The sequence below is a fragment of the Rhinatrema bivittatum genome, chromosome 8 (genome assembly GCF_901001135.1).
Source record: "Rhinatrema bivittatum chromosome 8, aRhiBiv1.1, whole genome shotgun sequence".
Lineage (NCBI taxonomy): Eukaryota > Metazoa > Chordata > Amphibia > Gymnophiona > Rhinatrematidae > Rhinatrema > Rhinatrema bivittatum.
In genome coordinates, this window is record NC_042622.1 from 81,810,366 (window position 1) to 81,834,102 (window position 23,737).

The 23,737-nt window shown below is 48.4% G+C and overlaps 1 protein-coding gene across 4 annotated transcripts in view; it reads left to right on the forward strand.

Moving 5' to 3' along the window:
- Nucleotides 1-23,737, forward strand: part of PTPA (protein phosphatase 2 phosphatase activator) — a 75,795-nt gene that overhangs the window by 41,660 nt on the left and 10,398 nt on the right. For all 4 annotated transcript variants that reach the window (XM_029612043.1, XM_029612045.1, XM_029612042.1 and 1 more), the window contains 2 exons: nt 54-178; nt 495-595. In XM_029612043.1, coding sequence (XP_029467903.1) covers nt 54-178; nt 495-595 — 226 coding nt within the window. The remainder of the gene's footprint in view (nt 1-53; nt 179-494; nt 596-23,737) is intronic.

Consider the following 23,737-nt stretch of genomic DNA (forward strand, 5'->3'; position numbering starts at 1 on the left):
TTGCTTCTTTCAGTCTCCTGCTCTCTAATTTTCTTGTTCCTTTGTCTTTACAGATATCTGGAGGTGATGCGGAAGCTCCAGAAAACCTATCGGATGGAACCAGCTGGCAGCCAAGGGGTGTGGGGGCTGGATGACTTCCAGTTTCTACCCTTTATCTGGGGAAGTGCTCAGCTGATAGGTGCGGAGAACACCTTGCAACATAACACACTCTATTTTCATGCACAGCTTCATTTTCCACTGCTCATCTCTCCAGTGCCAGCCTAGCTGTAGATTTTTTGTGTCACTAATGATTCCACTGTCACTAAGGCACATTGGCTGGTAATGACTTGCCGTCCCTGACACTTTGGGGAATTTTGGCATCCACTGCTTTGAGGTCATAGGCATTGAATCCTGCTTCCATTTTGTAATGAGCAGTCACTGTGATGTTTTCCAAAGTATGGGGCGGGAAACATGGCTCCAGCAATCTGATCACATTATATAATCCTATTTCCTAGATCACCCCAGCCTGGAACCACGGCACTTCTTAGCCGAGAAGGTTGTGAACGACAACCATAAAGATTACATGTTCCTTGAGTGCATTCTCTTCATTACTCAGGTGAGAACAGTTACTGCCTTCACCTCTCCTAAGATTCTGAGAACCTAATCTGGAACGTGTGCTCTGGTGATCCCCAGCAGGGCCCAAGTCATGTGCTCTCTTATTGCTGAGGCCCCTGAAGCACTGTGATGTGACTATAGCACCAGGGATAGGTTTGATATAACTGGGTTCTGCTCAGAGGAATGTTGAATTCTAAAATATTTTTGGATCTTGCTTTTAGCCAATGAAGAGGGGAAAATGAAGCAAATGTTTTGTTTCTAAAATTCTCGCTTCTCAATTATTTTCTTTGGTGTACTCACCTTGTGCACCTACACATCTTCACGCCTGCCATGTCCTAATGAAAACACAAACAAATGTTGCTAAGCAGGTATATATATATATATGAAAACACAAACAAATGTTGCTAAGCAGGTATATATGTGTGTATATATATATATATATATATCAACATTTGTTTGTGTTTCATTAGGACATGGCAGGCGTGAAGATGTGTAGGGGCACACCAAATGTGTAAATGGGTGCACCCAGACTGTGAACAGGATGCCAGTATTAGAATCTGCTATGTGCCAGAAGATAAGTGATCGTGGTCCTTTAAGAGAAAAGGGCAGGGCACAGAGAAATTCAGCTTCTAAATGTGTTTTGGGAAGGGAGGGCTCAGATTTCAGCTGCAAGGGAAGGAACTGACAGGAAGGCACTGCACCAAGCCTCTGGCCTCCCCCTTCCTCCCCCACTGACAGAGGAACCATTTACAAAAGACCCATTCTCCTGGGAGCAGAGAGGCAGGAACATGGGGCTGGGAGTCATTTCCTGCTCAGTACTGTTGCTCTGAGTCATAGGTGTGTTCCCCTCCTCCTCCCCTGAGGCTCTTACACACATTCACACACACACACACACACATATTATACAGAGTTTTTTCCTGTTCATTCTTTTGTGGCTTATGTTTTATTCAAATTTTCCAAGCACAGGTACAAATAATGCAGCTTCCCTGTACGTACCCGGATCAGTCCAGACAGTGGGTTATGTCCCCCTTCCAGCAGATGGAGTCAGAGCACAAAGCTGAAAGGTCGGCCCCTTTCAGTATTTTTCTCTGACTCCAGCAGATGGCAGGGGACACCTCCGTCTCCCCAGCATTTCTTACTATATATTATTTTTCTTTCCTTTTTGATATGGATCAACTTTACAAATAAAAAAAAAAAGGAGATATTTCAGTTACAAGTCTCAATTTTTTCATTTCTCCCAATCACTCTGAGCTTGCAGGCAGAACTTAATAGGGACACTTTCTTCTTTCCCTGTCTATTTCCTGGGAGTAAGTGTTATATGTCTGTGATTTTCTCTTTCAGCGCTTTGCAGGGTGAATGTTGGTGGCTCCAACCTCTTCCCCCCTCAGCAGCCCGCCCTGAGAAGTCGTTTTCCTCAGGCCGTGTTGACAGCTCTGTTTGAGACTGCTGCTGACAATTTCGGGAGAGCGATTTGTTCACTCTCCCATGCTGCGCTCGGCGCGATGTACAGCCTGCGGGGAGTCGGGTCGACTCTCCCGCGATAGCCTTTGCTCTGACTGCCTCCCCGGCGGGGAGGGTTCGTCCACATCGGAGGGCCATCTGCTTTCGCGCGCTTCTGCGCGCCCGCCCTTGAGGAGTCCGGCTCCATCCCGTTCACAAGAAGGAACGGTGGCCATCTTGGTTTCGGAGCTGCCTGCTCCGGCATCTCCCTATTTACCAGATGACTCGGGTTCCTCGCCCCCTCCACCGATTCTGACGCCGACGAGTCCTGCTATTCACAATCCCATGGTGGGACAGCTTAATGGGGTCCCTCCCGTGGCCCCCCCGGGGCCATTTTTGGCACAGTTTATTTTGCTTATGCACAGTGCATATTTGGCAAGCCTCTCACAGGATCCCACAGCCCCCCCTCTCCCAAAAATTCCCAGACTTCAAGTCAGTGGAGATATCCCAGATTTTTCTCAAGTTCCTGATCCTCTGGTCCCATCGGGGACAGGCTCTGCAGGGGGATCACAACCTTCAGTTCATCAGGGGACAGGCACCACAGGGGGCTCCCACCCTCCAGATCTTCCTGGTCCCTCTCCCAGCCAGCTAATCCAGACCCCTGCCTCCCCCCAACACCCAGATCCAGACTTGGATGACCCGATACCGCTGCTAGAAGGGGATGACCCGCGAGTTTTAAGACTCTTTCAGAGGGATGAACTAGACCCGCTTATTCCGCAGGTTCTTGAAGAGCTAGACATTGAAGCCCCACAGGAACCTACGGGGCCCAATGAGACTGGAAGGGAGATCCTCTCTTGGCGGGCCTCCGGCCCCCCACGAAAACTTTTCCTTTTCATCACAGACTCCTCCAATTGTTGAACCTCTTCGCAGTGCCACTGTCAAAGACCTCACTCTTGAGACCGTCTTCTTAGTAGCCATCTCTTCCGCTCGCTGCTTATCGGAATTACAAGCCTTGTCGTGTAGGGAGCCTTCCCTTTGTTTTACAACTTCGGGGATCTCTTTACGCACGGTACCCGCTTTCTTACCCAAGGTGGTTTCCACTTTTCATCTGAATCAGTCCGTAGAACTTCCAGCCTTTCCGACTGATTGTCTCCAGAGCTCAAGCGCCTTGACATAAAGAGGGTTCTTATGCACTATCTAGATGTCACTAATCCGTTTCGCCTTACGGACCATCTCTTTGTCCTCTGGAGCGGCCCCAAGAAGGATTGCAAGGCTTCCAAAACCACCATTGCCAGGTGGTTAAAAGATGCAATTGCCTCCGCCTACATTGGGGCTGGGTGGCAGGTATTAAGGCTCATTCTCTTCGCTCCCAAGCTACTTCTTGGGTGGAAAGCTCTTCTGTTTCTGCTCAGGAAATCTGCAGAGCAGCCACCTGGAAGTCTTTGCACACTTTTGCGCGCCATTATCGCCTACATGTTCCCTCTTCACAGTTTGGTTCATTTGGTGCGAACGTTCTTCTTGCTGGGCTATCCAGGGCCCACCCTACTTAGGGAAGCTTTGGGACATCCCACTGTCTGGACTGATCCGGGTACGTACAGGGAAAAGAAAATTATTCCTTACCTGCTAATTTTCGTTCCTGTAGTACCATGGTTCAGTCCAGACGCCCTCCCATTTCTGATTGTGCCCAGCTCTACTTCCTCTCTATAAGCCTGTATGTCAGTTCTCTTTGCAAGTTTTTAAGCATTATAAGTTCTGGTTTTCAAGTTCATGTTTTCCTGTTTCTGGTTACAAGTGGGCTTTCTGGCTCTGATATTCTAAATACTGAAGGGACACAGAGGGCGCTTCATCCTATAGGGGGCCGTCCTTTCAGCTTTGTGCTCTGACTCCATCTGCTGGAAGGGGGACATAACCCACTGTCTGGACTGATCCGTGGTACTACAGGAACGAAAATTAGTAGGTAAGGAATAATTTTCTTTTACCAAGCACTCTCTAATATTATTCTCTGCATCATTATAAAAAACATTGGCATACTGGCTCTATATTTGGTGAGGGTCTGTGTAGGGTTCTGTAGCAGTTCAACCTAGAGATTGTATTGCGGTTCTATGGTCTGGTATATTATTGGTAGTGCTGCATTTCCAGAGGTAGGATTGTTGCTGTTTGGGTCCCGACAGTTAGTGCAGTTAGTGCAGTTATGGCAGATTTGCTACTTAGGTGCTGACTGTGCTCACATCAGAAAGTGCCTGGATATGGAGGGAGTTGTCACCAGTACTGAGTTGACATAATTTAAATATTCTTTTCCTAGCATGAAGCCAGATGGACTCAGGACCAATGGGTTATGTGCTCCCCTGCTGCAGTTGGAGACTGAGTCAGGTTTCAAAGCTGACGTCACCCTAGATATACCCCTGCAGTGACCTCAGCCATTCAGTATCTCTCCGTCTCCTAGCAGATGTGGATGCGCTATCCCTACACCAGCAGCGGTGATTAGCAGGATTTTAGCACTAGTTTGAAGAAGAAATTTAATCTTACTTCTAAATTGGGAGAAAGATCGAGCCCCGCTCTCCTGTGGTGATACCTAAGGGTCCCTCCCCCAGTTGAGAATTCCTGAGTTGATTTCCAAGATCCCTCAGAGGTGTGCCTTGATCCGGTAGCCGGTTCTGGCATGGACTTTGCTGCTGAAGCAGCTGAAAGGCAGCAGGTGCAGGAAGCAGAGTGCAGCAGTGACGGCCTAAGCCCTCTCACCCCACAGCTGGAGACCGTTCCTGTACTCAGCCGGTAAGCACTGAGCCCAGGTAAGTAGTGAAAACCTTTTCCTATTCAGAGACGTGGAAGGGTTTCAGTAAGTCTTTCCTCCAGTCTTCTTGCTCGGCGTGCTGTACCGATGTCGTTCTTGATCCCGTCAGGACAAGGGAAGGGGGTTTTCCGAGCAGGTTGAGCGACACCACCCCCCCCACCCCCCCCCGATGGGCTAGGCCTCACTTCAGGCAAGGTGGACACTCCACGTGGCTGGCTGTGGTGGCGCCATATCATGTGCGGTTTGGTGCAGCGCCATTTTCCCCCATTGTCCGTCGGTACGCGCAGTGCGGGCTGGCCCTTTGTGCACCTAACGCACGCACATCTATGTGCATAACTACGCGCATAACCACATGCATAACTACACGTACAACCGGCTGCTTAGATTTACGTGCGCCAAGGCATGTCTGTGCACGCTCAAGAGGCACTAGCCAACTGAATGCACAAGTTACAGAGTATTATGGCCCCAGCAGCAAAGAAGCTCAAGCGACACTCCCTTTGTGCTGCCTGCCATATTAGGGCTGCACAGTCTGACCTGGAATCTTTCCTGTGTCAGCACTGTGAGGAGGCCCAGGAAGGGCTGGACTCTCAGAAGTTTTCCAAGTCTGGCCCCTCCTAGTCGGAGGATGGGTCAGCCACAAACTTATCTGATAGCACTCCGGACCTGAGCAGTTCCAAGGCTGCATCTTCCTCGGGAGAGGGCAGTTCAGCGGCCCCTGGTTCCTCCTGGGCAAAATATGGACCCGGTGGCCTTTACTTGGTTGGAATTCTTTCAGGGCCTACAAACCTTTGTTCAGGTGCAGTCAGCTGAGCCCCAGTTGGGAAGGCCTCACCCTCCCAGCCCTATCAGCATGCCTCGGGACATGCCTTGCCTCACCAAAGGTACCTCTGACAGGGACTCAGACACCACGGACGATGAAGGGGATATGGATTCATTGGAGGATGGGGAAATCCCTCCAGGCCTGGTGCCATAATGAACCATGCTTCAATTTTTCCACAGAGATGAATTACCGGCCCTAGTCTCCCAGAACTTGAAGACTCTGGGAGTTCTGGACATAGACCCTATGTTGGAACCAAAGAAGAATTCCATCCTGGTGTCTCCACGGAAAGTCTCTTGCTATTTCCTGATGCTGGAAGCCATCCAGGAGTTGATTGACCTGGAATGGGATGCCCCGGAAGCAAGTTTTAAAGGAGGTCGGGCCTTGGAGGCCTTGTACCCTCTGGACCTGGCGGTCAAGGAACACCTACGTGTCCCAAAAGTGGATGCGCTGGTCTGTGCCGTCTCGAAGCGAGCAATTATTCCAGTAGAGGGAGGAGTGGCCTTGAAGGATACTCATGATAGGCGATTGTAATCCATCCTTAAGTAAGTCTTTGAAGTGGCAGCATTGACACTGCAGATTGCTTCCTGTTGTGCCCTGGTGGCTCGTTTGTGTCTGCTTCTCTCTTGAGAGCAGATAGCTCAGGGGCGCATACCAGAGAGGCAATCAAGCCCGCCACAGACTTCCTAGCGGTTGCAAGCTCGGACCAAGTGCGTACCTCGGCCAGAGGAATAGCCTCCGTGGTGGCGGCCAGAAGACGGCTATGGTTGCAAAATTGGTCAGCGATGCAACCTCTAAGGTGAACCTCACGAAGATACCCTTTAAGGTATCCCTCCTATTCAGAAGTGAATTGGAGAAGCTAGCCAGTAAGTGGGGTGAATCTCCAGTGCCTCGGCTACCGGAAGATAAGAAAAAGAGGTCGCAGTGGCCCTCACCCATGAGGGGTCAGGCCAGGGGCTCCCAGCGCTTCTGGCCCTACAGAAACTCGTCATTTCAGACATCTCGGCTCTCGGGAACATCTCAGTCCTTTCAGAAACGACAACCAAATAGAGGAACAGGTCCGGGTTCAGGTTTGATCTGAACTTAAATGAAGTTTGGCAGACCCATCCATGGGACGAGGAGATAAGGGGCCGACTATCCCTCTTCTGTCAGCGGTGGGTCGAGATCACGTCAGACAAATGGGTACTGGACATCATTCGAGAAGGATATGCTCTGGAATTTCGCAGAAACCCTTGAGACATGTTCATGATGTTATCTTGCCATTCCCAGCACAAAAAACTGTCAGTGAAATGCACGCTGATACGGCTCCTCAGTCTGAGGGCTAAAACCCAAGTAAATGTGGGACGTTATTCCATCTATTTCTTCGTACCCAAGAAAAGAGGGTTCATTCCGACCCATCCTGGACCTCAAGAGCGTCAACCTTTATCTGCAGATAATTTACTTCCACATGGAAACTCTTCGCTCGGTCATAATGTCTGTGCAACCGGGAAAGTTCTTAACTTCCCTGGACCTCTCGGAGGCCTACCTTCATATTCCAATCCATCAAGACCAGCAGCATTTCCTACGCTTTGCGGTATTGGGCCGCCATTACCAGTTCCGGATGTTCTCCAAAATTATGGTGGTCGTGGCGGTAGCACTGAGGAAAGAAGGGATCCTGGTGCACCCTTACTTGGATGACTGGCTGATCCGGGCAAAGTCATTGGAAGAGAGCCTCCAGGTGACCAGCAGAGTCGGGTCCCTCCTACAGGAACTCGATTGGGTTGTGAACATGGACAACAGCAGCCTCAAGCCCTCCCAGTTCTTAGAGTACCTGGGAGTCCGGTTCGACACCAAGCAGGACAAGGTCTTCTTCCCTCCCTCGAGGAGAAGGAAATTGATGTACCAAGTGTGTCTGTTGGTGACCACAATGCATCCCAGGGTATGGAGCTATCTCCAGGTCCTTGGCCTCATGGCGTCAACCCTGGAAGTAGTACCGTGGGCGAGGGCACATATATGCAGCCCCTCCAACACTCCCTGCTGTCACATTGGAACCCACTATCAAGACTACTTGATTCGCTGGAACATAAACCGCCTGGAAGCGCAAGTGGTCAGATTAGCATGCCTGCAGTTCAACCACAGTCGCCAGGGACAGGCAATCTGCGTGATATCAGACAACCCAACTATGGTAGCCTACATCAACCTCCAGGGAGGAACCAAAAGCCATCAAGTGTCTCTGGAGATAGACTCCTTATGGAATGGGCAGAGTTAAACCTACAAGGGATCTCTGCCTCCCACATCGCGGGAAAAGACATCAGAGCAGACTTTCTCAGCAGGGAGAGCCTGGATCCAGGAGAATGGACGTTTCAATCAGAGCCTTCCAGCTCCTAGTAGATTGCTGAGGCCTCCCATCCATCGACCTACTGGCCAAATCTCACAATGTGAAGGTTCTCAGATTCTTCAGTCTCAGACGAGATCAGTGCTCCCAAAGGATTGACGCTCTCGTCCAGACCTGGCCAGAGGAGGACTTACTGTACACCTTCCCTCCCTGGCCTCTGCTAGGCAAAATCATCCGCAAGATCGAACACCACAGAAAATTAGTCCTTCTGGTGGCCCCGGATTGGCCAAGACACTCATGGTATGCAGACATATGGAGGCTTCTCGTGGAGAGTCCCCTTTGCCTCCCCTCACACAGGGACCTTCTCCAGCAAGGTCTGAATCTTCACGAGGACCCAAGTCGATTTTGTCTTATGCTCTGGCCCTTGAGAGGGCTCGCCTGACGAAGCGTGGATATTCAGCGGCCGTAATCGCCACCTTGCTCCACATGTGGAAGTTCTTAACGTCCCTGGCGTACGTAAGGATCTGGAGAATATTTGAGGCCTGGTGTGAGGAACGCAGAGTGCGCCCACAAATGGCCAAGATCCCCATGAATCTGGAATTTTTTGTTGTTTGTCCACCTTCAGAAGTGTGTCGGTAGATCATCCTACCTTTAAGTACTGGGCTAAGGTGTCCCACCGCTATTAGGCCGTCCCCTGAGTAGGACCCTTCTGAGTACGTAGCCATTGGGTCAGGGGGTGCCATATAGCTGAAAAGGGTTTCAAAGTGTCATTTTTAACCGCAGTGAGGTACGACAAATGATACTGGCTATGTAACCTGTGCAGGACCTCTGCCCTGGATGGGATGTCCGGAGATTTCCACACCTTAGCTAATGTAGCCCGAGCAGCAATATATACTTGTGTAAGGAATTTATGAGTATGCTTAGGGTAGTCCTCAGAGGGCTCATGTAATAAAACACCCCGTATACTAGGAGTCCGGAATCCCGGCACCACAGACTCAAGCCATTCAAAAAGTTGTTGCCAAAATAAGCGTACTTTTGGGCAATGCCACCAAATATGAGTATAATTAGCAACAAGGCCGCAGCCGCGCCAGCATAAATTAGAGATGGCAGGCATCATCCTATGAAGTTTCTCAGGGGTCCAGTGCCATCGATACAACACTTTGTAGCAGTGTTCTTGTATAGAAGCAGCAATAGACACCTTAGAAAACTGCAGGAAGATGAGATCCCAATCATCCTTTGATATATCTTCCCCTAGGTCTTTGCTCCAGGCCAGAAGGTGTTTGGCCGAATAAGGGGAGTGATTATTGAGTAGCTTATAAATTTTAGAAAGGACTCCCCTCATTTTGTCTGCATGTTCACAATAGGACTCAAAGAGAGTTTTATGGGGGTGGATCTTTTTGGCAGATAATAATGGCTGAAGAAAGTGACGGACCTGGGCATATGCCAACACTTGTCCTAGGCCAAGCGCCCCTGGTCTAGATAAAGCCTCCAGGCTCCGCACAGACATATCCATTAGGCATTGGCCAAACGTAGAGAGCCCTTGTTTGTCCCAAGATACCAACTGGGGATTTTCTGTGCCCCCCTGAAAAAGGTTATTGGAAAAAAGGCGAGAAGACTGAAAATATTCAGAAGGGCCCACAAGTTTAGGCTTCCAAATCTTCCACACTCTAAGTGTGGTAGTAAGAGCTAGAGGTAGTCTGGCCATGGGCAGCCAGGTGCATTTAGGCTGCCATGCGAGCGCCTGAAGGGGCATAGGCCCTATTTGCCTTTGTTCCAATTGAACCCATTGTTTGGCATCCTCCTTACGATAAAAATCTACTAAAAAGCGAAGCTGTGCCGCTGCGTAATACCAGGTAAGGTTCGGTGCTCCCAAGCCCCCTGCCCTTTTGGGTAAATATAAAACAGTTCGAGCTACCCGGGGCGGCCGTTTTCTCCAAATAAAGCTGTAAATTTTAGTCTGCCAGCGTTTCAGCAATGCAGTGGGGAGAAAAATAGGTATGGTAGAGAAAAAATATAGGAGGCGTGGGAGAATTACCATTTTAACGATGGCCAGTCTGCCCAGCCATGAGAATGAATCCCTATACCACGTAAGCAGATCCCTGTCAATCTTCTTCCAGAGAGAGTCATAATTAAGGGATTGTAATTGGGAAGTGTGGGATCCAATGCGTACCCCCAGGTATTTAATAGAGGATTGTGCCCATCTAAAGGAAAAACGTTGTTTAATATCCAGGACCTCTTGGGAAGACAAAGTGAGGTTCAAGAGCTCTGACTTCTCTAAATTCACGGTGAAGCCAGAGACTTTATGAAACCGATCCAGCGCATCGGCAACCCCCTGTAGGGATGTGGCAGGATTAGTTAATGTAAAAAGGATATCGTCCGCAAATAGGGACAATTTAAAATGTAAGTTAGGAAGGCGGACGCCAGTAATATTAGCCGTCTGTCGGATAGTCCAAGCCAAGGGCTCCAAAAAAAGTGCAAAAAGCATGGGTGACAACGGGCATCCCTGGCGTGTCCCTCTCTGGATGTTGAGTAACGGCCCATACCCTCCATTCACCTTGACTCTAGCCTGTGGCTGCATATACAATTTCTTGATCCAAGTTTGAAAAAATTCGCCAAAGTTCATGGCGTCCAGCACTTTAAAGAGAAAGGGCCAATGAACTAAATCAAAGGCCTTCTCCACGTCAATGGCCAACAGCGCGGCAGGGAGCTTATGATGGTGTACCCAATCAATCAGATCAACCACTTTCCTGATATTGTCACTAGCCATACGGGATGGAATAAAGCCCACCTGATCATTATGCACTAAAGAAGGGAGGATACCCTTTAAACGTTCCGCCAAGATGCGGGCCAGAAGTTTCAAATCCAAATTTATAAGTGAAATTGGGCGGTATGACCCACAGTGAATAGGGTCCCGACCTGGCTTGGCAAGTACTGTAATACCCGCAACATTGGCATTATGTGCCAGCCGCCCAGTAGTCCGCAAAGAGTTAAACATTTCAGTAAGGGGGGCAGCCACCACATGAGAAAGCTTTTTATAATAACATCCAGTCAGACCATCAAGGCCCGGAGACTTCCCGGGTTTTAGGGCCTTTATGGCTTGTTGAACCTCCTCAAGAAGTATGGGGGAATCAAGATACGTCTGTTGCTCGACAGTGATAGTCGGCAGAGGAAGATCCTCCAGATACCCCGCTATATCAGTGTTGACTATGGAAGTATCCTCGCTATACAGTTGCCCATAAAAATCAGTAAAACATTTCCGTATCCCTTCAGAGGACGTAACCAATAATCCCCCGCTATCCCTAATTTTGGCTATATTATTTTGGGTAAAAACCTCCTTTAAGCGGCGGGCTAGGAAACGGCCCGCCTTGTTACTCCCTTCGAAGTATTGCTGCTTTACAATGTCCAATTGAAAAGCAATTTTTTCAGCATCAAGTGTCCTAAGTGCAGCACGGATGCCCTCCATACGCCTGAGGGATCGAGGGCACTGTGTTTGCATATGCCTCTGAGACAGCTGCGCCAGCTCGGAGGTTAAGGTTCGCCTTTGCGTCTCCTTTTCCCTTTTGCAAAAAGAGGCCCGGGATATGAGTATGCCCCGTGCAACTGCCTTGGAGCAGTCCCATATCGTCGGTCCAGGGGTACAATCAGCAGTATGTCGGTGAAAAAACTCAGTAAGTTGGGCACCCAAGTGGGCCACAAAAGAGGGATCCCTGAGCAGGCTCTCATTCAAGCGCCAAAATTTTTGGCCCGGGTCTTGATGGGAGAATTGCACTTTAATCCACACTGGGGCATGATCCGACCAGACTATGGGTTCTATACCAGCATCAAGCACCCAGTTCTGTGACTGCTTATCTACCAGGATATAATCTATCCGGGAATAAAGCTGGTGAGTTTGTGAAAAATAACTATAACAACGAGAATGAGGATTTCTCGACCTCCAGACATCTCCCAACTGCCAGTGGGATATTAAGGTGTAGAGGCGCTTCCGTATTTTGTGAGGCACTGTAGATGTCTGTGCGGAATTATCTAAAGAAGGGCTATGGGTCACATTAAAATCCCCCCCCACAATGAGTGCTCCTTCAGCGTGCCTATTCAGCACTTCCTCTATCATATGAAAGAAGAGATCCTGACCTGTATTAGGTGCGTATAGGCTAACCAAAGTAGCAATCTGTTGTCCCACCCTCAATTTAAGCAAAACATATCGCCCCAGAGGATCGCGCACAACCTCTAATACCTCATGGACTAGATCACGGGCAATCAGTATACCTACCCCCGCATATTTGGAATCTTTTGTGCTAGCAGCCAGATACTTATGGGGGTAGTGAGGTGACGACAATACCCGTTCGTGGCGCTTCTTTAAATGTGTCTCCTGGAGTAGCGCAATGGAAACATGATGATTCTGCAGCTCTTGGTAAAGGAGAAATCGTTTACGGTAGTGGTTGAGACCCTTGACATTAATGGACATAATACACTCGCCAGTACCCACACTGGTGGAGGATGTAGGTTGTTTAGCCATGATTAAATAGTGTCCCCCTAATAACTAATAACAAGCCAAACAGCACAGTGGTAACCTGTATAGTCCCCGGAAAGGCTAATCCCCATATCATCCCTAATACCAACATCACCCGTTGCAACTCGTGGGTGAGTATACTCCCCTCCTGGGAGTCACTCCCTGCCAACAAGACCCATACTCCCCCACCCCCCTCCCGTTAGTAGTATAACAATAAACCCCGCAATAGATATGTAAGTAGAACAAGAAACAGTCTCACGATGTGAAAAAATCCAGCCGTTCCTCTCCGTACCCCCCAAGCACACACAGGGAACAACTGCGTGTGGAAAACAACTTGGGGAATCCTGAAGCAGTAGTGACGGATTAGAGTCTCTGTGACCGCGGCCGTAGCTCAAACTCCCTCCAGACTCCCTCCAGACTTGAAATCAGCCTTGATCGGACAAAGCAGTGCGGGAATCCTCAGAATGGCGACGAAGGCGTCGTCCTCCCTTCCCCGCCCTGCGCCATTTCGGATGATCATCCATCTTCAGGTTTCGTGTGGGTTTCTTCGGTGCCACTATATTAGGTTGATGTCCGGCCTTGTTCAGGGCTCCCAGAGCCTCCGTAAGTGTTTTGACACGATAGCTCACGCCGTTGATCGCGAATTGAAGTCCAAAAGGGAAAGTCCAGCGATAGCGTATAGTCTCTGCCCGAAGATAGGCGGTAATTTCTTTCAGCTCAAAACGTTTGCGGAGAGTGGAAGGGGCCAAGTCTTGAAACAGGGATATGGAATGTCCTTCCCAAGACCATGCCTGTTTTTTGCTGGCGGCATCCATTATTTGACCTTTTTGTAGAAAGCTATGGCAGCACAGAATAATATCACGCGGCCTCGAGTCTGCTCTGGGCCCCAAGGCCCTATGCGCCCTTTCTAGGCGGATGGGGTCACTCTGAGTCCCCGGCTCCTGATCTCCCGCTTCTGTAGTGTGGTGTAAAATAAATGTACAGATGGTAGTGGCAGTGCGCATAACATCCGTATAGTCAGAGGATTCAGGGACTCCCCTGATTCTAATATTGCAGCGTCTAGAGCGATTTTCTAAATCTTCTAGTTTTTCCTGTAGGGTGCCAATTTCTTCTTCCATGTGAGAGTGTTGCAGCGCTACTGTGTTTAAGGATACTCCGTGCGCATCTACTCTGGTTTCAAGCTCATCCACCCTAAGACCTAAGCCTGCAATGTCTTCTCGTATGTCTGCCATTGAGGCCATCAGCTCTTGCTTATGAGCTTTTAAATCAGCCCTAAATTCCACGAACCAGCCACGAATGTCATTTTTAAGTTGGGCTGTTGTCTCCGCCCATTCCGCGCTTTCCCCAGCCGGAGGATCAGATACCTGTGCCGTCGGGTCGTTCGCGGGGGCCGCGGCCTGTTCCGGCCCTGCCTCGTGGTCGCTGCCGAGATCGGGAGGAAGCTTGCTGAAGTGAAACTGCTTCAGGTCCACAGCTTTCTTCCGCGCCGCCATTCCAGCCTGTGCACAATCGCTTAAAATAACCAATGCACCGTGGGCGCCGCGGCGGAGCTAGAGAAAAACGGGGTTTTTTTAATGTAAAAGCTGCGTCGGGAGCGGAGCGAGTTCTCTATGCGGCCATCTTGTTTGCCGGCGGAAGAGCGCCCCCCTGAATCTGGAATTTTTACAGGACGGCCTGAACAAAAGATTGTCCCTCAACTCCTTGAAGGTCCAGATGGCGGCTCTCTCCTGCTTCAAGGCTGATGTGAACGGAACCCACCTGTCGATGCGTCTGGACTTGGCCTGTTTCCTAAAAGAGGTTAAACACCTCTGATCACCCTTAAAGTGGCCGGTCCCCCTATGGAACTTCAATCTAGTATGGGACTTTCTGGCAGGGCCTTCCTTTAGACCACTGTGCAGTCTGTATTCTTGGTGGCGATATGCTCGGCTTGTTGCATCTCTGAACTACAGGTGCTGTCATGTCTGGAACTGTTCATTTGGTTTACCCCAGGAACAGTATAGCTTTGCACTGTCCCCTCCTTACCAAAGGTAGTCTCGGAGTTTCACCTGAACCAGTCCATTTCCTTACCGTCCCCAGATAGACGCAAGGACACGGAAGACTACCACCTCCTACGCCATTTAAACAGTGTTAGACTTTTAGTGCAGTATCTGGAATGTTCAGAACTGGTACGCAAGACAGACCGCTTGTTTGTACTTCATTCGGGAAGAAAACAAGGCGAAGTGGCTTCGCGAGCTACAATAGCTCACTGGATAAAGGAAGTGATCACAGGAGCTTATGTTGAGGCAGGGAAGCCTTTACCCCTTCAGGTTAAAGCTCATTCCACTAGGGCCCAAGCAGTATCCTGGGCGGAAGCTAAGCTACTGTCTCCTGTCAACATCTGTTGAGCAGCGACATGGTCTTCCTTTCACACCTTCTCCAGGTTCTATCACCTGGACATCCAGGCCCGAGAGGACGCAGCCTTTGCAAGGGTGGTGCTAGCCGGACCATGGGCAGCCTCCTGCCCCATTCTGGAATTGCTTTTGTACATCCCATTGGTCCTGAGTCCATCTGGCTACATGCTAGAAAATGGAGAAATTATTTACCTGATGATTTCGTTTTCCTTAGTGTAGACAGATGGACTCGGCATCCCGCCCACGGCTGCCCATGAACAGTACCAAGGAATCGCCCATGAGGTGAATCTCGATTCCAGGAGGTTACAGATAAGCTGTTGCCCTATCTGTAGTATTGCTGGGATCCAGCGCTTGTTTGGTTGAGTACAGTTGCGGTCTCCAGTTTTTTAAGCAGGTTATATATAAAGTTGTATCCAAATTCTAATCATGTTTTTCAATAGTATGTCCACAATGGCTTTTGAAGAGAATACTGAATGGCTGAGGTCATTGCAGGGGTATATCTAGGGTGACGTCAGCTTTGAAACAGTTTCCATCTGCTAGCAGGGGAGCACATAACCCATTGGTCCTGAGTCCATCTGTCTATACTAAGAAAAATGAAATTATCAGGTAAGTAATTTCTCCATTTTCCTAGCATGTGGATAGATAGATTCAGGACCAGTGGGTTATGCACCTTTACCAGCAGATGGAGGCAGAGTAAACTGACATCATTGTATATATAGTCTTGCCATGACATCAGCCTGCCTGTATTCTCCATCTCCAGCAGATGGTGGACATGGATTGCTTCAATATTTAAGGAAGAATGAATAGGAGCTTTGAGCTGTCCCGCTCTCCTGCGGTGATACTAATGGTCCCTCCCCCAGTTGAGAATTCCTGAGGTGATTTCCGTGGTCCCTCATATGAGTGCCTTGGTCTCATAGCTGGTTCTTCAGCTAGTGTGGACTTAACTGATTTAATCGGCTGAAGGCAGTGGGTGCAGGAAGCCGAGCGCAGTGGCAACGGTATATGCCCTCTTCTCCCGCAGCCAGAGACCATCTCTGTACTCGGCTGGGAAAGGCTGAACTCAGATAAGTGTGTTGTTTTTTTTTTTTAAGTCAGAGAGTAGAGGGGTTGTTGTAGGACTTCCTCCGGTCTCCTTGCTCAGTGCACCATTCCGACGTTCATTCCTGCTGCCATGGGGATTAAGGGATCTAGGCAGTCTGGCGAGTTGAGCAGCCCAGGTGGGCTAGGCCCCATGGTTAGGTTTCTTTCTGTGTGCTGCGTGGTAGGCTGCAGCGGCGTTTTCACGTGCCTTTTTTCTGCGCCTTCGGCTGCCCTCTGCAGGACCCTTGGTGCGTACAAGCACATCCAGTTTTGCGTCTGAATTGTGCGCCCAGTTTCTTTTGGGTGTGCTGCCTGTGCGCACATTCTGGAACATATTGGTTGTGCACCCAGGACTCATGCGGTGACAGTGCGCTTACGTTTTTCGGTGCATAGCCTTGGGAATCATAAATTTTGTGCGCATAAATTTTGCACTCCTAAAATTTTTAGCTCGACTTCGGCTGGACGCACCTCTTCAGTCGCCTGTTAAGCATGCTGATGGACTAATGGCACCTGTGGCTAAGAAGCTTAAGTGCCTTTCCCTCTGTGCTGCCTCTCATATTCATGAATCTCAGCCTAGAGGGCCCTCTAACTTGTGCCAGCCCTGCTTAGAGTCTCAGGGAGAATTATCTTCCTCTGATTTTACTAAGCCTGGTTCTTCCCAGCCTGATGAGGGCCTGCTTAAGGACATATCAGGAGGGACGCCTGACCTTGGAACTCCCTTGACTGGTTCCTCAGCAGAGGACAGCAGCTCAGTGGGTGCCGCACAAGTGCCTTCTAGTTTTGGCATGGTTCCTTCTGCCTTTTCTTCGGTAGAATTTTTTCAAAGATTGCAATCCTTTCTTCAGGCGCAGTCCTCAGCCCCGTCCAATCCTGTCAGGTCAGATTGTCAGTGGTGGCCTCTCCCTCTTCCAGTACTAATGTTAAGTGCTGGAGTACACCTCGATTGACTGCAGGTACTCCCGATAGGAATCTGGATGGCACTGATGATGAGGCAGATCTGGATGGCACTGATGATGAGGCAGATCCAGACTCTGGAGAATGGGGAAATTCCTCCTGGACTGGAACCGGCACTGATGTCATGGCAAGACTATATATACAGTAGGCTGGGAGAATGAGAGAGATGTGGAACAACAGTGGACCAAACTAAAAGGAGCAATTACCAAGGCAACTAATCTATATGTTAGAAAAGTAAAGAAAAGCAAAAGAAAAATGAAACCTATCTGGTTCTCCAAGGAGGTGGCTGACAAAATAAAGGCTAATAGAACAGCGTTCAAGAAATATAAAGGATCCCAAAGGGAGGAGCACAAAGAAGAATATCTGGTAGAACTGAGGGAGACAAAGAAAGTAATCAAGATGGCAAAAAGTCAAGCGGAAGAAAGGCTTGCCAAAGAGGTAAAGAGAGGTGACAAAACATTTTTCAGATACATCAGTGAAAGGAGAAAAGTTCAAAGTAGTATAGTGAAATTGAAAGGTGAAAAGGATCAATGTGTGGAGAGAGACGAAGAAATGGCAGAAATATTAAACGAATACTTCAGTTCTGTGTTCACTAAAGAAGACCCTGGAGAAGGACCGTCACTAGTTAACAAGAAACTAGAGGGGAATGGAGTAGATGTAACTCCATTTACAGTAGAGAATGTATGGGAAACTGAAAGTGGACAAAACCATGGGGCCTGATGAGGTTCATCCCAGGATACTGAGGGAGCTCAGAGATGTGCTGGCAGGTCCGCTGTGTGACCTGTTCGATAGATCCCTAGAAACGGGAGTGGTGCCAAGTGATTGGAGAAGAGCGGTGGTGATCCCGCTTCACAAGAGTGGAAACAGAGAAGAGGCTGGTAACTACAGACCGGTTAGCCTCACCTCGGTGGTGGGAAAAGTAATGGAGTCGCTGTTAAAAGAAGGAATAGTGAACTATCTACAGTCGGAAGAATTGCTGGACCAGCAGCATGGATTCACCAGGGGAAGATCCTGTCAGACAAATCTGATAGACGTTTTTGACTGGATAACCAAGGAATTGGATCAAGGAAGAGCACTCAATGTCATCTACTTGGACTTCAGCAAAGCTTTTTATACATTTCCACACAGGAGACTGGTGAATAAAATAAGAAGCTTAGAAGTGAGTGCCAAGGTGGTGGCCTGGATTGCAAACTGGTTGATGGACAGAAGACAATGTGTGATGGTAAATGGAACTTACTCGGAAGAGAGAGCGGTGTTGAGCGGAGTGCCGCAAGGGGTCAGTGTTGGGACAGTCCTGTTCAGTATCTTTGGGAGCGACATTGCGGAAGGGATAGAAGGTAAGGTTTTGTCTTTTTGCGGATGACACTAAGATCTGCAACAGAGTGCAGAGAATGAGACTGGATTTAAGGAAACTGGAAGAGTGGTCGAAGATATGGCAGCTGAGATTCAATGCCAAGAAGTGCAGCGTCATGCATATGGGGTGTAGAAATCCGAAAGAACTGTATTCAGTGGGGGGAGAAGGGCTGATGTGCACGGGGCAGGAGAGAGACCTTGGGGTGATTGTTTCGCCAACTTCAGATCATTAGACAAACTTGCCATCTTAAAACCCTCAAACTTGCCATCTTAAAACCCTTATTAAAAAAACCAAATCTCTCTACAGATAACCCAGCAAATTTCCGCCCGATTGCTAATCTTCCGATCATTGCCAAAATCCTGGAAAGAATAGTCAACAAACAGCTCTCTGAATTTCTTGAAAATAACAACATCCTCTCCCCGGCTCAATTAGGCTTTCGCAAATCCCGCAGTACCGAAACTCTTCTTTTATCTCTGTCAGACAACATTCTCATGAATCTAGAAAACAAACATCCCTGCTTGCTCATCCTCCTTGATCTTTCGACCGCCTTTGACACGGTCAACCATGATTATCTCATCGAAAGACTATCCGAGATCGGCATCAAAAACAAAGCTCTAAACTGGTTCAAATCTTTCCTCCAGAACAGATACTACAAAGTTAAGATCAATAGCAAAGAGTCACCACCGTTCAGTTCCACATTAGGGGTCCCTCAAGGCTCTTCGCTATCCCCTACGTTATTCAATATCTATCTTCGCCCGCTTTGTCATCTCCTTTCCAATCTAAAGTTAACCCATTACTTATATGCAGATGACGTCCAAATCCTTATTCCTATCACCGAATCACTTCAAAAGACCATACTTTTTTGGAACTCCTGCCTCCTCTCCATTAACAAACTCCTGTCTAACCTTAACCTGATACTCAACACTGACAAGACAGAATTCCTCTTGATCACTCAAGATGGCACCCTTCCATTGAATAGCTCTCACCTTCCATTGAATAGCTCTCACCTTACGCCGCTCCCAGTTCTCTCCCCAAGGGTCAGAAACCTTGGGGTGGTCATGGATAACCATCTGAGCTTTTCTGATTTCATCAACACTACAGTTAAAGAGTGCTACTACAAACTCCAAGTTCTAAAAAGGCTTAGACCCCTCCTTCATTTTCACGATTTCAGGTCAGTGTTACAATCCATCATCTTCTCGAAAATGGACTACTGTAATTCACTGCTTCATGGTCTCCCAGTCTACACCCTAAAGCCTCTTCAATTGTTACAGAACGCTACAGCAAGGTGTCTCACTAAATCCAACAAAAGAGATCATATAACACCAGTTCTAAAGAAGCTCCACTGGCTCCCAGTCAAATCTCGAATCCTGTATAAACTTCTATCAATCACCCACAAAGCCATATTCAACAACACTCCACTGGACCTCAGAATCCCTCTTCAGCTTCACACGTCTTCCCGACCGCTAAGATTAGCACAAAGAGGAACTCTACATGCACCTCCCATGAAAACATCTTTAAGTAAAAGAGCTCTATCAACAGCAGGCCCCAAACAGTGGAATCTGCTTCCTCCGGAGCTAAGGCTGATACATTGCCCCAACACGTTCAAAAAAAGACTCAAGACATGGCTATTCGGTCAAGCATTCCCTTAACTTACTTAGTCTTCCACAGCTCCCATAGACTGTTTTCATACTGTTGACGTCCAGAACCTATGCTCATGTTTTTACTCATCAATAAGAAATTTCTCCCTCCTCCCCCCCCCCCCCATTAGCAAACCTCCCTCCCTATGCGCTAGTCTCGCTCTAATAGTGCATACTGCTACTGTTCCTAGTTATGTTATGTTATCCAAGTTGTTCACTCATTTGTTCATTGTAAGACATATGTTGTCATTGTTTTCTACTTGTTATAATGTAAACCGGAGTGATAAGTAATTCTGTTACCTGAACTTCGGTATAAAAAAAGTTATAAATAAATAAATAAATAGACACTATGTGACAAGGCGATAGCTAAAGCCAGAAGAATGCTGGGCAGCATAGAGAGAGGAATATCAAGTAAGAAATGGGAAGTGATTATCCCCTTGTACAGGTCCTTGGTGAGGCCTCACCTGGAGTACTGTGTTCAGTTCTGGAGACAGTATCTCGGAAGGGACAGAGACAAGATGGAGGCGGTCTAGAGAAGGACGACCAAAAAGGTGGAGGGTCTTCATCAAATGTCTTATGAGGAGAGATTGAAGAATCAAAATACGTTCACCCTGGAGGAAAGGAGAAGCAGGGGTGATATGATACAGACTTTCAGATATTTGAAAGGTTTTAATGATCCAAAGACAACGACAACCTTTTCCTTTGCAAAAAAATCAGCAGAACCAGGAGTCACAATTTAAAACTCCAGGGAGGAAAACTCAGAACCAATGTCAGGAAGTATTTCTTCACGGAGAGGGTGGTAGATGCCTGGAACGCCCTTCCGGAGGAAGTGGTGAAGAGCAAAACTGTGAAGGATTTCAAAGAGGCGTGGGATAAATACTGTGGATCCATAAAGTCTAGAGGATGTGAATGAAGAGAAGAGGCATGCGGGAATGACGGCTACTACCTGGAGATGAATATCCTTATTCAATAAACATACACATGGTTAATGCGACTCCAACATTGCTCTATGCTTCAACGGCAAGAGGAAATGTGGAAAAAAGGATTTGCATCCATATAAAAGCAGGGGAGTAGCTTGCTTGTTATGGCGGTTACTACCCCAAAACCAAAAATGCCTGATACTTCACTTTCAGTGCATATCCAGCATAGCTCTCTGCTTCAACGGCAGGGAGAATGAAGAAAAGATGTTTTATATTTAGACATCTACCAACAAGGACTGAATTGTACAGGCTGGGTAAACAAGCGTGGGAGTAGCTTGCTTATTACGGCGGTTACTACCCCAAACCAATTAGCTGGATACTTCACTTAGATGCAGCTCCAGCACTGCTATCTACGATGGTGGGGGTGGAAGGGAAATAGAACCAAAAAAATTATTTAAAGGGACAAGAGTAACAGAAAAATATGAAAGAAAAAAAAATGTAAAACCTTGCTGGGCAGACCCAGTCATTGAAAATGTTGGGAGTATCTGGGGCAGACTCAATGTCTGAACCAAAGAAAAATCCCATTTTGGTTTCTTTGCATAAAGTCTCTTATTTTTTTCCCTGTAATGGAGGCCATTCAAGAATTGATTGATCTTGAGCCGGGATGCCTCAGAGGCAAATATCAAAGGGGGATGGACCTTGGAAGGCCTGTATCCTCTGGATCCAGTAGTGAGAGAACATCTGCGTTTTCCGAAAGTGGATGCGCTTTTATGTGCCATCTCTAAACACAGCTATCCCTGTAGAGGGTGGAGTGGCCTTGAAAGATGTGCATGATAGGAGGATTGAGGCCATCCTTAAGCAAGCATTTGAAGCAGCAACAATGACCTTATAGAAAGCTTCTTGTTGTTCCCTGGTGGCTCGCTCTTGTTTGGTTCTCTCTCAGGAGGTTGATGACTCTGGTGTGAATTCCAGAGCAGTTAAGGAACCCGCCGCCGCTGCCTTTTTAGCAGATGCAGGCTGCGATTTAGTTCGTACCTCAGCCAGAAGAATAGCTTCAGACAAGCGGCCAGGCATCAGTTATGGCAGAGAAAGTGGTCAGCTGATGCAACCTTCAAAGCTAATGTTACGAAATTGCCCTTTAAAGGCTCGCTCTTGTTTGGGTGCGAGTTGGAGAAACTAGCCAGAAAATGGGGCGAGTCCCCGGTTCCTCAGTTGCTGGAGGAGAAGAAGCAGTCACCGTGCCCCTTGGTATGAGGGGTTGTCACAGGGGCTCCAAGCAGTTTCGTCCCTACAGATGGGTGACCTTTCAGAAGACTCAGCTTTCTGTAGATCTGAGTCCTTTCATCCAAGACAGCCAAGGCGGGGCGAGGGCTCAGGTAATGGTACCCCTTGGGTCTCCCATTGAAGATTTGCCAACCCACCCCTGGGAACAGGAGATAGGGGGATGTCTGTCTCTCTCTCTGTTATCAGAGGTGGGTCGAAATCACATTGTATCAGTGGGTCCTGGAGCTGATACAAGAAGGATATGCGCTGGAATTTCGCAGTGTTCCTCGGGACATGTTCATGGTGTCTCTCTGTCACTCCCTGCAGAAGAAGCAGGCAGTGGAGTGTACACTGTCAAGGCTCCTCAGTTTGAGGGCTGTGGTTCCAGTACCCACGTCTCAAGAAAATACAGGTCGATATTTCATTTATTTCATTGCGCCCAAGAAAGAAGACTCCTTTAGTCCCATCCTGGATCTAAAAGGGGTCAGCCATCATTTGCGGGTGACTCATTTTCACATGGAAACTTTACGCTCAATGATAATGGCCGTGCAGTCAGGGGAATTTCTGACCTCTTTGGATCTGTCAGAGGCGTATCTCCATATTCCCATCCGATTGGAACACCATTTTCTGCATTTCGTGGTGTTGGGGTGCCATTATTGGTATTGGGTGCTGCCATTTGGTCTGGCCCCCACTCCTAGAACTTTTTCCAAGGTTGTGGTGGTGGTGGCGGCGGCAGAGTTGAGAGAGGATGGGATCCTGATACACCTGTATTTGGACGACTGGCTGATTTGGGCCAAGTCTCTGGAAGAGAGCAGCCTGGTGACCCGCAAGGTGATCGCCCTGTAGCAGGAGCTTAGTTGGATGGTGAACCTAGCCAAGAGCAGTCTTCAGCCATCTCAGTTGTTGGAGTATCTGGGTGTTTGATTCGACATGAAGCAGGGCAATGTTTTCCTGGCAGAAGCTTGATTTCAGAAGTTGATGACACAGTTGCGCCCAACAGGGTGGTCCTATCTGCAGATACTCAGTTTGATGCCATGCATCCTCTTCAGCGTTCCCTGATGTCTTGTTGGAGCCCGCAGTCTCAGGACTATTCGATTCGGCTTCACCTGCTGATGGAAGTCTGCTCTCACCTACAGTGATGGCTGCAAGCGAATCATTTGAGAGAGGGAATCTCCCTGACATCGCCAGACTGGTTGGTACTCATGGCAGATGCGAGACTCCAGAGTTGGGGAGTTCACTGTCAGGAACATCGAACGGCTGGAAGCCTGGGAGGTCTGGTTGGTGTGCTTGCAGTTCAGCGGCAGGCTGCAGGGTCGAGCGGTCCAGGTAATGTCAGACAACGCAATGACTGTGGCTTACATCAGTCGGCAGGGAGGACCTAAGAGTCAGCAAGTGTCGCAAGAGATAGACCAACTTATGGAATGGACGGAAGCGCAGCTTTAGGAGATCTTGACCTTGCACATTGCAGGAAAAGACGATGTAAGAGCAGACTTTCTCAGTAAGGAGAGTCTGGACCCAGGAGAATGGGTATTGTCAACGAAGCATTTCAGCTGATAGTGGATCACTGGGGCCTTCCATTTCTAGACCTGCTAGCGACTTCTTGCAATGCGAAGGGTCCTCGATTCTTCAGTCGCAGGAGAGATCCAAAGTCCTTGGGTATCAATGCTTTTGTGCAG